The sequence below is a fragment of the Phaseolus vulgaris genome, chromosome 8, assembly GCF_000499845.2.
Source record: "Phaseolus vulgaris cultivar G19833 chromosome 8, P. vulgaris v2.0, whole genome shotgun sequence".
NCBI lineage: Eukaryota > Viridiplantae > Streptophyta > Magnoliopsida > Fabales > Fabaceae > Phaseolus > Phaseolus vulgaris.
In genome coordinates this window covers 16,857,407-16,873,470 of record NC_023752.2, presented here as the reverse complement: position 1 = coordinate 16,873,470, position 16,064 = coordinate 16,857,407, and the positions used below count along the sequence as shown (strand labels likewise).

The 16,064-nt window shown below is 30.6% G+C and overlaps 2 protein-coding genes across 2 annotated transcripts; both read right to left on the bottom strand.

Moving 5' to 3' along the window:
* Positions 1 to 3,110: 3,110 nt before the first annotated feature.
* LOC137827252 (vesicle-associated membrane protein 722) lies at positions 3,111 to 6,651 on the bottom strand. Its single transcript, XM_068633522.1, has 5 exons — positions 6,086 to 6,651; positions 4,748 to 4,889; positions 4,547 to 4,667; positions 4,304 to 4,366; positions 3,111 to 3,646 (listed from the first exon to the last, which is right to left on the bottom strand). The coding sequence occupies exons 1-5, from the start codon at positions 6,273 to 6,275 to the stop codon at positions 3,497 to 3,499; spliced, it is 666 nt and encodes a 221-aa protein (XP_068489623.1). The 5' UTR covers positions 6,276 to 6,651; the 3' UTR covers positions 3,111 to 3,496.
* A 3,371-nt stretch (positions 6,652 to 10,022) lies between these two features.
* On the bottom strand, positions 10,023 to 15,998 carry LOC137823801 (vesicle-associated membrane protein 722-like). The gene is made up of 5 exons (XM_068629076.1): positions 15,570 to 15,998; positions 12,122 to 12,263; positions 11,890 to 12,010; positions 11,645 to 11,707; positions 10,023 to 10,417 (listed from the first exon to the last, which is right to left on the bottom strand). Exons 1-5 carry the CDS (start codon positions 15,760 to 15,762, stop codon positions 10,268 to 10,270), a joined length of 669 nt encoding a protein of 222 aa, XP_068485177.1. The 5' UTR covers positions 15,763 to 15,998; the 3' UTR covers positions 10,023 to 10,267.
* Between the last annotated feature and the right edge of the window lie 66 nt (positions 15,999 to 16,064).

Genomic DNA, 16,064 nt, shown 5'->3' with positions numbered 1-16,064 from the left:
GCATAACAACTAGAACTCTCCCTAATAAATCCAGTTGATAATAATTGTTTTATTTGTCTTTCAATTTCAGATTTTTGGTTATGAGGATACCTATATGGTTTCAAAGAAACAGGAACATCATTATTTAAAATGATTTTATAGTCATACCTTCTAGGTATAATGATTTTATAGTCATACCTTCTAGGTGGTGGAAGTTGGGTAGGTTTTTGAAAAACATCTTCAAACTGATTTAATAATTCATCCAGTTGTTGTTGTTGTGTAGTCAAATGCAGAAACTGAGAATGTGATGCAATCTGAAAAGTAGTTGCACCTTGTATGGCCAATAAAATTGGGTGACCCTCTGCAAGCTTAACTTTACTAGAAATCTGAACATTATCATTTTTTTGCTTTTCTCCCACTAAAGTCACCTTATCTCCCTTATGATTGAAGGTATAGTTAGTTGTGCACAATTCCATATAATCTCCCCTAATGTTTGAAACCATTGCATGTCCAGAATAACTCCAAAATTAGTACTAGGTAATACCAAAAAGTCAGGCTGGAAAGTCTGATTATGAAACTGGCATTCAACACCAAGACACTTTTTAGTAATTCTGAATTATCTATCTAAAGTCACAATTATTGAAAAATCATTGATAAGAATTATCTTTAAATCGAATTATTTCATCAACTTCTCACTAATAAAGTTGTGGGTGTTACCTGTGTCCATTAAAAGTGAAACCCTCTCTAATCATACTCGTTAGTTATAAAGTACTTCTACCATTCACTCCTTGAAGTGCATGTAAAGAAACATGTATTGCGACTCAGACAACAATTCCAGACTATGTGTTATTAAATTCATCTCCTCATCTTTGTCTAAATCATCCTTCTCCTCCATCTAATCTTAAAAAATAAAAATAGCATTTAATTTGTCCAAACCCTAGTTCTTATCCCATTTTTCACCAAAGCACAATCCCTTATAAATACGTTCACCTTCTATTACAACGCAACTATTTTTTTTAAAACATAACCAAAACTAACTACTAACTGTTTTAAAAAAAGTGTTATATAATATAAGATGCTACATATTTTTCTGCGCTTAATTTGAAAGCACACAATTAATGAAGCAATGCCAAAGTTACTTTATGGCTTACTAAAATATATTTGGACCCAAATGAAGAAGTTATTAATAATAGAAGGTATTGTTAAATGCAACTACATGCATATTTCTGCAGTTTGTTGATCAAAATAATTTGGGGATAGTGGAACAGATGAAGGGTCCTGTTGTCTTCTGTATCGGTGCATGGTTTGGGAAAGTCACACTCATAGACAACATGGAGATCAACTTCGTTTAGTCACCTTCTATCATCTCAGACATGGACCACATGCTTTAACAGTTGTGGCAGTTCCCTGTTATATGATGAAGAGAAAACATCTCTAAGCTTTGTTGTGATAATAACTCACCTTTCTCATGCTAGAAACTTTTATGCTTCAACCAAATGTGTCATATCAGACGAAAGAAAGGAAAATATGATGCAAGTCATGCATTTATATACTGCAAACTGTGGACACAAAATGAGCAACACTTAAAATAATTAGTATATTCGTGTAAATTCTTTAACATGCATGCATTATCAAATTATTCAGTTAATTAATCAATAAAAAATTGTCTTTGTTGTAACTTTTAAAATAATTATCATGTTCATACTTTGTGATCACAATAATAAGATTGGATCACTCTACTATATCGTTTTATTCATTAATATATTGCATGTGCGCAAAAATATTTATATTACATGCATTCATTAATAACTTGATGAAATATAAATTTTTAGTGTATGTCCGCAAAAATATTTTATATTAATAGTGTATAAACCGTTCTAAATACTATATTGCATCAAACTCCATATAAATTAAAATTTCAATTTCTATATTACTAATCTTAACATGTTCATTGTCGAATATTTAGAAATCATCTTAAATGAAAAAAAAAATATTATAAAAGTACATCATCTTACTAAAAATAAAAATACAGGATTGAATTATAATATAAATAAAATGCATTATCAATATAACTTCCTATGAACATAAACATAATCAATTTAATCTTGTTTAATGTCATTATTTTGAATTTTTTTAAAATCCATCTTCAATAAATTAGTCAAGAATAATTAGAACTATTTTACATTCTTAATCAAAATTTAGGTTTTTTTTCCTTCTATTCTAGGTCTAGAAAGAGCATATGTGTAAAATTAATGGTTAACTTGTCATTTGGTAGGATACATTTAGTGTGTGTATAGATTTAACTTTATCTATTTCATCCTATACTTTTAACTCAACCCAACTTGCACGTTACTTCTTCATTTAGCATTGAAAATGCAATTTTCCCGTTCAACTCATTCCAACGTATATTCATACACACCCTTCAGTAAATTTTGAAATATCTTACTGGTGTGAAAATAATGGATAATCTTAAATAATTTTTCTTGGATTATTTTTCCTCATCATGTTCCAGTATCGGAGGGGAAGCATAAATCACTTTCCCGTGAGGTTCCAGTTTATGATCTCCCAAGAGTCTGTCGTTCAACTTGCGTTCCCTATTGCAAGGATCTTAGCTCGATTACCAGAATATCTTTGTCAGAACTACGCTGGTCAAATTAAATTTCACAACATTCATTCAAATGTTTATTAATTCCTTAGACTTCTCAACTAACTCACTTACCTACGGACCTTAAATAAATTTGGCGACTCAAGCAGAAAGAACGACCTCTTGTTATCACAAGAAACTAATCTTACAGCTCACCAAAATTTCACGACGTTGAATTTTGCATAAGAAAATTACAAGAACATTTGGGACAATTGAATGTACAGCAAACGAATTATGCCAACAACTCTTCGAATGCATGAAACTGAAAAGCAATATTTTACGTGCTTGGTTTACGAGAGACACCATTTGTAAATGGTCTGGAAAAATGGGCTGGAAAAAATGTGCATCTGATTATCCCAACGTTTTCCCAAACACCATTTGTATTGTTCGTGTTTGACGTCCGTTTGCTTGTTTTTGTTTGGTGCTAGCTAATAACGAAATACTCAGTTAATTGAGCAAACCTAATGAATGAATTAAAAACCAGCAATTCAACCAAACACCAGCGTTTAGAATTAGCACATTAGGTTCACACAAAATGCAAGTCTAACCAAAAACTATGGTAATAATAGCTCAACTACGTAAGGGTTGGTTTCTTAAATGTGTCATAAATAAAACAGCATAATCTTGAAAACCAAATGTAATACTCCCACCTAAACTATAGAAAATGGCAAACTAGCATTACGCTATGGGAGACAATAAGAGAAGGACTAAATGCATTACACACTATACAAGCAATGCCATGTAATATTGATCATCGAATTTGGAAGAATGTAAATCCCAAAAACTCAAAAGCACCATGTCGACACGCACAGTGGCAAAATCTTATCGAGTGAGGAGACAAATACCACAGTTGAAGCCAAGACGTGGGAAGACTCATTTACCACAGTTAAAGCCACCACAAACGGAAAGAACAATAATGAGAATCAAGGCAATTATGATACCCAGAACGATTAGCTTTATCTTCATGTTTTGGAACCACATCTTTCTCCTAATCTTGGTTCCCTGCTGCCTGAAATCCTGAGCCTGCAAGATCAATTTAACTGATGAGGCACAGAAAAATTTTATTTGAAAGACATAAATACAGTACAATAAAACTACCAATTGCTCTACGTCAGCACGCATAAAACAAATTCAATGTTTACAAAGGAAACATTAAGGAAAAATACAACAAAACATGAATGAACAAGAGTTGCATCCCACAATACTTAACAATACTTTGACAGTGTGATAGGCTTGCCTAACTGATGACTTCTATTTAGAAACATACACGCATCAAAGGGCAGAATAGTAAGTAAGACAGTTTTATCATAAGAGACCAAATTCGCCGAAAATTGTCCATTTATTATTCTAATAATGTAAATGTGACCAAAAATGAATAATACATAGATTATTTGCTGTATCTGTCTCCAAGACCATATCACACTAATAGATTATTATGTTTTTATAGTTTCCTCAAACTGGTGATATAAACAGCAAATTAGCATTCCCTAGTCAGTTTGTAGATGCCTATGTCTAATATATAATTATTTCTATTACATTGACAACAAAAAATACCAATAAAAAAGTGGGGTTTAAATAGAATGCAGTGCGCACAAGGTTCCCACACTTCAATCTCTAATAATCTATTACTTCGAATTTACTGAATCAATAAAATATCAGTTCAATGGCAAAAAAATGGACCTGAGAACGCAGGTTCTCTGTTTTATCCACCAAAAGCTCAATTTTCTCCCCACGGTCAAGAACCTGCCAAATTAGATATAAACGTCACAGCAACTTAGTAAAACATTACAAGAATATACAAGTTTAAATTCAAATCCCCTACAGACAAATATGCCTACCACAGCAAAAAATAAACTAGGGGATAATTTTACCCTCATAATAACGCTTTCCACCCACTCAGCTCAAAAAAGATTATTGGCTTACCTTTTCGATATTCTCCATCATAACCCCTTTGACTTCTGAAACCTGAGCTTTCACTTTAGCAAGCTTGCTAACTTCCTCTGGATGATCAACACAGTACTGCATCTGCTCCTTCAACTTAGGTCTATACTACAACAAATATTTCACAATAATTGATCTCATTACAGAAGATTATAAATACAAATTTCCAGTACACATACATACCCAAACTCTCTGTTGAGGCTCTGAGCGGCAGCTGTTGCCGCTTTTCCTCCAGCATACTTTTTGGTAAAATCCTCCTTGATTCGTTCAAGGAAAGCAATTGGAATCTGCCGTCCAGCAGATTCAACAGCAACCACACAATAAGCTACAATATTCAGCGGCATTTAGTTAGTCCTAACTAACTGTAACTATTACTTCAGTCAATAAAACAAAACAAAGTATCAGAACAGAAAGCAGGAATTTCAAAAAACAGTCAAGCAATTTGAGACAGAACCTAGTGAGTCTCTTGCTCCTCACTTGTGTGTATATTTTACTCATAAAAGGTAGGCGTACAAGAGAAAAAAAAGAAAAGGCAATAGGGTATAGCCTATGACCCTTCTAGATACATGAAAAAACAGCTTTATGAAAAGCTGGGCAGCAGATAAAGAGAAGGATTGTTTTAACAAAGCTACTAGCAATAAAGCCCGAATTAAACCTTTTTAATTCCATATAGTCCATCGCCAGAAAAAACAAAGGATTTCTATTCAAAACCCTTACAGCACTACTAAGTTTTCCTCAATCATCTAAATGGTTTTAAGAGAGATCCCTGACCGTGATTTAGCAACATCAAGGTTTTTGGACTCTCCACAATGGTCGAATCTCAGTGCAACCGCAACTGTGGCCACATCAATCACAATTTTCCACAAGTCAAGAATTGTGATGAAACCACAACTGAAATTTAAAACCTTAAGCATCCTTTCCAACGGCTACTAAAATAATGGAAAAATTCCTCTATATCCCTTACTATCCAAAAATAGCTTTACTAAAATTACAAATACTGCTTTGTCATAAGCCAGCGAGCAACAGAACGGCAACAACAGACACAACTCTAGAAACTATCATATATGCATATAAACATAACATATAAATGATCCAATTCTCAGTTACACAAATTTACTTCACTGCTTCCATTTCCGCCTTTACTTTTAGTTTTTCGCATTCGAGCAACAAAGTTCGATCCCCAAGCGTTAACCTGATCAATCACGCAACACACGCCGTGTGTCGAACGCTATTTCTGTTTCTTTTTTCATTACCAGCACACAGATCAAGAGGTTACGGACATCGCACATCCAAAGTTGATGAAGATCGGGCAAATCATATTTGAAACATCAATCCGAGATTTGACCCGTCCGATCTTCATCAAACGGCGCTGGTTGACAACAGCGCGAGCGCTTAAACGCACAGAATCCGGTTCCGAGAACGAACACAATAATATCAGAAAACGGAAGCAGATCAGCAAAACAAGATAACAAGTAGATATATATATATATACATATATAGAGAGAGAGAGAGAAGAGTTACTGAATCCGTTATCGACGAGGTAGTTGAAGGTGTGGCCATCGCAGTTATAAGTGAACTTGTTGTTGGAGGAAGGGAGTTTCTGGAGGCACTGCGCCGCCACGCCCGTGAAGTTTCCGGTGAACTCGGTGAACTCGGCCAGGATCACAGTACCGCGAGCAACGAAGCTGTAGATCAACGATTGCTGTCCCATCGCCGGAACCACAACCGTAGCAGAAGGAACAACGCCGAGAGAGTATGAGAGGAAGGTGACGTGGCAGGCTGAGGAGAACGAAAGAATGAAGGAACGGCTACGGTTGTAGAGAGAGAAAGCGCAGAAGAAGAACGAGGAGGCTTCGTTCTTCCGCTGTACACAGAGCGTTGAAAAGAGAGAGAGAGAGAGAAGAAGTGGGTTTGATTTTGTTGGCTTAGATGTAAAGCAAGCGTGAAATGGAAGAAAGAGGGCTTGTTCAAATACCCTCGGGTTTGTTTTTTATTACGGAAGTGCCACGCCGTACCGTAGAGTTTCTTGCTTTTCAAATTTTGCTGCCATACATTTTCAAATTAGTCGTGAGTTTTGGAAGAACGGTGTCCTTTTCTAGAAGAACGTTACATTTATACCTGAGTTTTTAAATTTATTTTCTTAGAAAAAGTTTATATGTCTCTCTTTTTTCTTCTCCCTTAAAAATGTTTCTATTCATACTAAATACGTGTAATTATTGGCATATTTGATTAGATATTTTGCATATACTAATAATTTAATTTTAGATATTTTTTTATAATAGATTTTTTATAAAATTGATGAGCAATTTCTAATTAGATCGCGGTCTTAGTATACAGTTATTACAAGTAACACATAAGAATATAATAAAAAATATATAAAAACTATATAAAACCATGTTAAACTTAGATGATAGTGTAAGATATTAAAAGATCTAGTTAAGAGAATTTAATTTCTTTATATAGAATGATATCTTAGTCTTTAAAGAAGAGTTAGTTTGATAAGAAATTTTACATTTTTGATTATATTAAATTTTAATAATTAAGAAAAACTTGTAAATAAACCATTAACTAATTCATATAAGTAATTTTGAAAATCAAGAATGTTGTTTTTAACCTTAATGGTAATAGTGTTCTTGATGGTTTTGGTGGTATTTTATATCATTCTTGTTGAGAAATTATTGGGACAGATGTTTGTAATGTTGTTCAATAGTTTTTTTTTATACAAAACTGGGTTCTTCCTAGAATGAACAATAATGTGGTATCTCTTCTTCCTATGATTCAGGGTGTTGAATCATTAAAGATTACATGTCAATTGTTATTGCCAATTTTAAATTTAAGATTATTTCTAAGATTTTGGCTGATCGGCTTGCTCTTGTGGCTACCATAATTATTTCTCCTAATCAGTATGGGTTTATGCAGGGCAATCAAATTCAGGATTGTAATGGTATTGCTTCTGAAGCTATTAACTTGCTTTCTTAAAAGGTTCATGGAGATAACGTGGCTTACAAAGTTGATATTCACAAAGCCTTTGACACTCCGAGTTAAAAGTTTTTATTATTAGTTTTGTCACACTTTGGTTTTCACCCCTCGTTTTTCGGTTGAATTATTATTATTCTCCGTTCAGCTATGCTTTCTGTCATAATAAATGGTAGTTTGGTGGATTTTTTTCCTTGTAGTAGAGGTGTTAGACAAGGTGATCCTTTGTCTCCTCTACTTTTCTGTCTTGCAGAGGAAGTTCTTAGTAGAGGAAGTTCTTAGTAGAGGTATCTCAAAAATTGTGAATGATAAGAATATACTACATATGGCTAGTCCGTAAGGTTTTCTCACTCCCTCTCATATTTTATATGTGGATGACATTTTTTGTTTTCTGTCAGGCAGATAATAAGTCTCTTAGAAATTTGAGTATTTTTCTTAAAAACATATGGTGATTTCTTGGGTCAATATGTTAATAATTCTAAGAGTAGTTTTTTCACCATGGATAATTGTGCAAGATTTGTCACCAAAATTCAGTGTATTCTTTCTTGTAATCATGGTTGTTTGCCTTTCACTTATTTAGGAGTACCTATCTTTGTTGGTGCTCCAAGGGGTCATTTTCTTCAACCTTTAGTTGATAAAATCAAATTGAAACTTGCTTCTTGGAAGGGCAAATCTCTTAGCATGATGGGTCGGGTTCAGTTGGTCAATACGGTGATTACGGGTGTTCTAACTTATAGTTTTAATTTGTATAAATGGCATGTTTCTCTTCTTAAGCAAGTTGAGCAATGGTGTGAAAATTTTATTTGGACTGGTGATATTATGAAAAAAGGTATAACTATTGTTAATTGGGCTACGATTTATTCTCCCCTTGAAAATGGAGGTTTGAAGATTATTAACCTTCACCATGAAAATAATACATATCTTCATAAGCTTGCTTGGAATTTTGCTTAAAGCAACAAGCCTTGGTCTTTGCTCTTGAAAGCCAGGGTTCTTAAATCAAAATACGAGTTTCGATTATAGATCCTCATCTCTTTGGCCTGGAATTAAACAGTTTTATTCTACTATATTTGATTATACTTCTCAGATTGTTGGTACAGGTTCTTTTATTAATTTTTGGAATGATAAATGGTGTGGTACTACTTCTTTAGCAAATATTGTAGGATTATCTAACGGTGCTAGCATTCCGAATATCGTCTCTCAGTTTTGGACATGTGGTGATTGGAATATTCCATTGTCTTTACAGTAGATGCCTCGTCTTTTTAGTCATATCATGGTTAGGGCGGAACAGGATATTCCTAATTGGATTCTATATGAGTCTAGTTGTTTCACTCTTAAATCAGCTAGTACTTTTTCTTGGATCCAGAAGTTCCCTGTGGTTGGAGTAAATTTATTTGGTCTTCATATCTTCTGCCTTCCAAAACTCTTGTCCTTTGAAAAGTTTTTCATGGGCGGTTTCCTACAGATCAACATATTCAAGATAAAAGTCTGCATATTTGTTCTATGTGTACGCTTTGTAAAAAACACGAGGAATCTATTCATCATTTATGTTTTGAATGTTCTAATGCTTTGCGTATTTGGAGTTGGGTTCGGCAGATTTTTTCTACTTTTCATTTCTCTAATAAGGATGGTCGGTCTTCTATCTTTTATTAAGAATAATGGTAGATCTTTGGTTAAATAGATTAAACTTGTTGTGATAACTTTTTCTATTTGGATGTTATGGCGTATGAGGAATTATGCTCATTTTCAGGATAAGATTGAAGTTTCTAGGGTTATTTCGGTTATTAAATATCTAACTCGTCTAGTGAGTAATTCGTGTAAAGCTTCAATAAAGAATGATATGTTGGATTTTAACATGATCAAGTTTTTTGGTATTAATACTCGTATTGGTAAAATTATTCGTCCTCTTCATGTTATATGGGAGTTTCCTTCACCAAGCTGGGTTAAAGTTAACACTGATGGGGCTGCTAGGGGATATCTTGGTCTTGCTACTTGTGGAGGTATTTTCCATGGAAGTATGGGGGAATTTATTGGAGCTTTCTCTGCGTTTCTTGAAGTTCAGACTACTCTGGTTGCTGAGTTTAATGAGGTTATACATGTTATAGAGGAAGCTCAAAAGATGGGGCTTACTAATGTCTGGCTAGAATGTGATTTTGCTTTGGTTTGTGTAGTGTTTACTGCTAAGACCAATGTTCCTTGGATGTTTCGTAATCGATGGAATACTTGTCTTAATTACCTTGGGAAAATCAGGTTTAGGGTTACTCATATTTTTCGTGAAGGGAATGCATGTGCTGATAAGTTGGCTAATTTAGGATTTATTCATAGAGAATCATTTCATTGGTATAATAGGTGAAAAACATAATTAGTCATTTTTTAATATACTATTATATATTTTAAACTTAATTTTATTCATTCACATACTAGAGATGTGACATCAAAATACTTCAAAAAAAAATAATTAAAATGAAGTTATCATAAGAAGAAATTATTAAAATAACTATGTATCAAAATGAAACTCATGAATATACATTAAAATATGTGGTTTGGCTGAAAAACAAAAGGGAAACTACCAATGTGCTAAAGGTGCCAAGGCATGTCATTCCCTCACCCTACATGAAACCTTATGATGCTAATGAAATAAACAAATTTTATATAATGTTCATGTTATGCAAGTATATTAAATTACAAAAGTGGGAGAGTTTTATAACCATTGTAGGTGATTGGTAAGTATCATCCACCACAATTGAACCCACCACACACTGAAAGAACAACTATGAGAATTATGGCAATAATGATAGCAAGTACTATAAGCTTTATCTTCATGTTCTGGTACCACATTTTTCTCCTTAACTGCCCTCCCTGCCGCCGGAAATCTTCACTCTGCAAAACCATACACATACCAATTACATCCCACGAATTTTTAATGCAAGTTTTGATCCATGAAAATACAATGTGCATATAACACTACTTAATACATCTAATAGCTAGATTCTGATATAGTATGATATTTTTAGTCGACTAGTATCTTCTTTCAAAATGACTTCAACCACTTTCATTTTCCTTGACAAGTACATTTTTGCCACAATTAATTTGCCTTGACAAGTACATTTGGGCTACAACATAAATGCAGCATAGGAAGAATCTATTGAAATAACATGTAGTCATCTATGATAGTTTTTTTGTGATACTTTCGTGGCAAAGTGACCATGCTATACAATTATTCACTTTAGATACATTAGGCCAACTGAACCCTTCATTTACGTGGAAAATGGTTTATAAATAAAAAATTTATTTTAATGTGATTCTCGTACTTTAAATTTGAAGAAGGTGCTTATAAAGTAAAGAAAACTATTGAGATAATCCTCTTTAATTTATCAACATCTATCTTTAAATTTAATATTATAAATTTTTAATATTTAAAAATATTATTAAACTTTTACTAGCTAGTGATGTTCTATTTTAAGTTTTTCCCAGCTCACGACATTATTTAACTAAAAAGGATTAACTAACCTGCTTGATCTAAAATCATTTAGTTCAATTTTTCATAGACTTAGTGTGTTTGAGCTACTGTTTTAGAAATTGATTTCTACTGAATATGACTTTGAAGTGAAGTAAGTAACTTGAATTTAAGCGCTTTTATTCTAAAAGTAAGTAAACATTAAGTTTCGTTTAAAGTTTGCAATTTAAAGAAAAAGTTATTCAAAATTGTTTTAATTTAAAATAATTTTAAACTTGTTATTAATTCTTTAACAGAAAATAAAACATGTAAGTGGACACATAATTTTTTTTTAAATCCACAAATATTATGTTATTTTTGGTTAGCTATTAATATATCATTGGTTAGCTGTTAATATGAAAATGAAATCATAAATTAGACGAGTTTCAATAAATTTCAATCCATAATAGAGTAAGTGATAAAATTATTAAAAAGAATGTTTTTTAATTATTATTATTGGAACCTTAATTCACTTAGTTAAAAAACACAAATTACTACCACTTCACTTGTGTCAACCGAATATAATTATGTTTATTTATACTTCGACTTAAGATGAGATAACATAAAACCAAATACACATTTATTTAATTTGTGTGATAATCTAGAAGTACCTGATTGCGAAGATCCTCAGTTTGGCCCACCAAAACATCAATCTTAACTTGACGATCAAGAACCTAAACACATATTACATTGATTAGCACAAATATTATTATTTTAATAATTTTATATATCATTTAATTATAAATTTATCTTTTATTATTATTATTATTATATATATATATATATATAAATTCAATTATTCTATTAATTTTTTTTATACAACTCCGTGTGAAAGTATAATTTTTCTACCATATACCTGATCAATGTTTGCCCTCATAACTTGTTGGACTTCAGAAACCTGAGCTTTCACTTTCGCTAGCTTGCTAACTTCTTCTGGGTGTTCCACACAATATTGCATATGTTCCTTCAACTTGGGTCTAAAACCACACACAACAATTAAAGGCTTCATTTATTAGTACAATTCTTCAATACATAGACGCCCCATTTGAATTTGCTTTACACAACATGGTAAACACAGTAAGTAATACCCGAATTCTTTGTTTAAGCTTTTAGAAGTGGCTGTTGTAGCTTTTCCTCCACCATATCTCTTGCTAAAATCATCCTTGATGCGTTCAAGAAATGCCATTGCAAGTTGGCGACCAATGGACTCCACTGCCACAACACAGTAAGCTAAAAATAATAGATCATGTGAGTCCAACTATTTGTCGTTTAATTCACAAGCAAACATATACAAATTATAAACATACATTTCAGTAGAGGTTAACCATATTATACTTAAATAAAAAAATTGTGCATGCATGTTGGTATCAAAACTTTATTCTTAACACTTTTATCTAAATTTTACTACCATCACTTTATGTTATATTCTCACGAGGTTTTAGTAACTAGATTTATATTTAATTTTATAAAATTAAAATATGTATCTCATTTATTTTTAATTTTAATACTTTAATAGTGAATTTATATTTAATTTAATTGCAAAAATCAACTTGAAAATGAGATTATCTTACTAATATATTATAATTTAATCTTATTTTTAATCTTTTCAAAATAAAAACTTATAATAATGACAAACCAATATAAATAGAATCTATATTAAGAACAAATAAAGAAATATAAATAAATTAATAAAATGTGAGAAATATATAAAGTTATATTTTTCCTCACAACTGGTTATTCAATACTGACAGATAAATACAAAAAGGACGAACAGGAAATAAGCTTAACACAATTTTTAAAATGAACATTAATTAAAAATATACAAAAAAAAACTTTTGGCCGAAATCATACTTTTTGCATTTCATAGACTGACAACAAACAAAGCGTACACGATAATGTTTTTGTTTATCTTAATATGTCGTACTTATTATATCTTAATCTTTCAACCACTAGCTTGTCGTATTTATGTATCGCATCATAGCTGTTTTTGGTTAACACCATGTATATTAAAAGTCGCTATATGCTCGTAAGCAAACCATAACTGATACATACATGCTTTCATTTCCAAAAAAATAAAATCTGATTTGGATTAAAATCGATTTTGAAGAGAAGTAATACTTGAATAATTTTATTCTAAAATAAAAGTAGTCAATAATGGAATTTAGTATAAAATTATTCATTCAGTATAAAAGCTACTTAAAAAATTAAATCAAATTCAAAATTAATTTTAGACATAAATAAATTCTTTAACATGAAGTTAACCATTTATCTGTAAAATTATATTAGCTAATATTTTAATATAATTTAAAATGACTTAACATCAATTCGAATACATTAAGACAAAACAAGTGATGAATATTGGATTATGTTTCACAACCAGCAATCTAAAACAACTATCCTATAATCTGGGGTGGGGGCTGGCGATGTAAAGTTTGGTGATAAAGAATGGTTAATTTAGTTTGAATGTCGCTATAGTTTATTTAATTCTCAACTAACTATAAGAATTGATTTTACTTTTTATTTTTAGTGATGTTACATGTTTTTTAAGCTACTAAGTCAAAGATTAATTTTAATCACAAATTTTAATCCATCTGAACAAAAAATCAAATATAATTTTTCTGTTACATAAATTGTTTCAAGTCGTCAAATAGTCATGTTATTGGATGTTATTGGATTTCAAAAGATGTGAGGTAGAATAGAAATAAAGTGAGTAAGAGCGTAGAAAAAAAAAACAATGATAAAGTACCAAAAATTTGAAAATTGAAATTGGAAAACAATAATCGTCCGTAAAAATTGAAGAAATGAAGATGTATTTCAAAAAATTAAATTAAAATAAAAAAAAAACTGCTCTACATTCAAAATTGTTTACTATTTTAATATATTTTAGAAAAAATAAAAAATAACACAATGTCTATAATACAATAATAAAATTAAATATTGATATAAGGATAAAATAAGAAAAAATTTGATAACTATTAAAGAGAGATACTCTTTTATATATAGATATAGATAAATATAAATACGAAGTTTGGAGAAAAAGAAGATACTTTGTTTTTTAATTATTCTTTAAATACTAGTAATACATACTTTCTTGTATTTAATAAAGGGCTAAAATTTATTAAAATTATAGAATAAGAAAAAAAATCATATTAAATAAATAGTGAGTTTCCCAAATTTTGTTAAAGTCTTATAAAATTTAGTTAATAATACAATGTTAGGGAAAGTCCATATGATAGAACACAAATGAAGACGAGTCAACTATATGAAAATGTGGAAATTAGAATGTTCCTTAAGACCGTTTCTACCACCGAGCAATTCAAAGTATATCCGCAGCCAAAGAAAAAGAAGGAAAAACCGGCACAAAATGATACCTACACTGAATATAACTTCTAAGATTTATATTAATATGTTTTTAAGATAATTATTAAAAATTATAATAAAATCATTATACGCATATATATAATTTGTAATCGAATGATAATAAAAAATATTATATATACTCAATTCATATATAGTTTTCTCAAAAAAGTAATTAAAATATATAAATAATTATAAATTTTATATCATTATTTAGTTATATATATATGAGAAATTTATTAATTTTCATATAATTATATTAAATTTCACGAATAAAATTAATTTTGATTGTTTATTATACGAGGTTTTTTATATATTGATAGCTTAATATATTTTTTTTGGTTTGAGGTGAAGATAAAATATGAAAGTTAATCTCCCAAAATCTTGAAGAAGATAACTTTTTAATTTAGTTCAAATACATTGAATTTATACAACTTTTATATTATTATTAAAAATATATTCAAGAAAATTAATAAATTAATTACTAATATAGAAATTAACTAGGGGCTAATCAACATAATAATGTTCACATGAAAAAATATGTAATATCACGAATTAAAATAATTAATCCCATTTTATAGTGTTATATGAAAATTATACAGAATAAAAATATATAAAAAAATCAATATAATAAAATTTTAGACAAAAAAATATAAAAATAAAATAAAAAGTAAATTTAATTAATACTTATTAAATCAGTTAATTTAAAAAATAAAAAAACATCTAAATAAAAAAAAGTATATACAATATTTAAAAAATAAATCAAAGTAATAAAAAATTTAATTATTTGAGATTTAAATTATAATTGTATAATAATATATTTTTTTCCGAAAATACAATATTTTTAAAATTGATAACTTATCATTTAGAAATTATAAACTATCTTATTAGTTGGAAGTTAAGTTTATCAAACATATTCTCAATAACATGTTGTTATACGTACTAGGAGTAAAAAATTTATATAGTAACTATTTCTAAAATTATATGTAAGGTGATTTACACTAACTAATTTAAAAAAATAGTGAAAATTAAAGTCGTAATTGAGATTGTTTATATTTATATGCTTAGAAAGAAATTATAAAAGTAATTAAAATTGTGAATCGAAAAAACATAACAGAAGAAAAATATGAAAATCTGCGGGAATGAAAATAATAAAAGCTATAGAGGAAGAGAGATTACTGAATCCATTATCGGTGAGGTAGTTGAAGGTGTGAGCATCGGCGTTATAGGTGAATTTGGCGTTGGAAGCAGGGAGTCTGAGAAGGCAGTCCAAAGCTACCTTCGTGAAGTTTCCATTGAAGTCGGTGTGCTCCGCCAGAACCACCGTGCCCCGCGCCACGAAGCTGTATATCAGCGATTGCTGCCTCGACATGAGATCAATGAAGCAAACAAATTAACAACTCAGAAAGAGAGAGAGAGAGAGAGAGAGAGAAGAGAGAGAGAGAAGAGAGAGAGAGAAAGGAGTTGAATAGTGGTGGATTGTAGAAGAAGGGTTTTAAGGTGAAGGAGAAAAAGCGTGTGTGGGTTTTTCAAAATTTGGGAAACGGAGAAGGAAACGTCATAGAGAAGAGAAGGAGGCACACCACAAGACTCTTTCCTTCCGGGAATTCTAATACCAATAATATTAAATAGTAAACACACGTCATTAAACACGTAAACGTACTTCCCTTGCAC

What these genes read in the sequence shown, in the direction of transcription:
- LOC137827252 (XM_068633522.1), bottom strand. Translation starts at nt 6,275, where the DNA reads ATGGGACAGCAATCGTTGATCTACAGCTTCGTTGCTCGCGGTACTGTG. An exon ending in TGATGGAGAATATCGAAAAG is followed by an intron (nt 4,367 to 4,546) that starts GTAAGCCAATAA and finishes CTAATTTGGCAG; the next exon opens with GTTCTTGACCGTGGGGAGAA. An exon ending in CAGAGAACCTGCGTTCTCAG is followed by an intron (nt 3,647 to 4,303) that starts GTCCATTTTTTT and finishes TTGATCTTGCAG; the next exon opens with GCTCAGGATTTCAGGCAGCA.
- LOC137823801 (XM_068629076.1), bottom strand. Translation starts at nt 15,762, where the DNA reads ATGTCGAGGCAGCAATCGCTGATATACAGCTTCGTGGCGCGGGGCACG. An exon ending in AGCTTAAACAAAGAATTCGG is followed by an intron (nt 12,011 to 12,121) that starts GTATTACTTACT and finishes GTGTGGTTTTAG; the next exon opens with ACCCAAGTTGAAGGAACATA. An exon ending in TGAGGGCAAACATTGATCAG is followed by an intron (nt 11,708 to 11,889) that starts GTATATGGTAGA and finishes ATATGTGTTTAG; the next exon opens with GTTCTTGATCGTCAAGTTAA.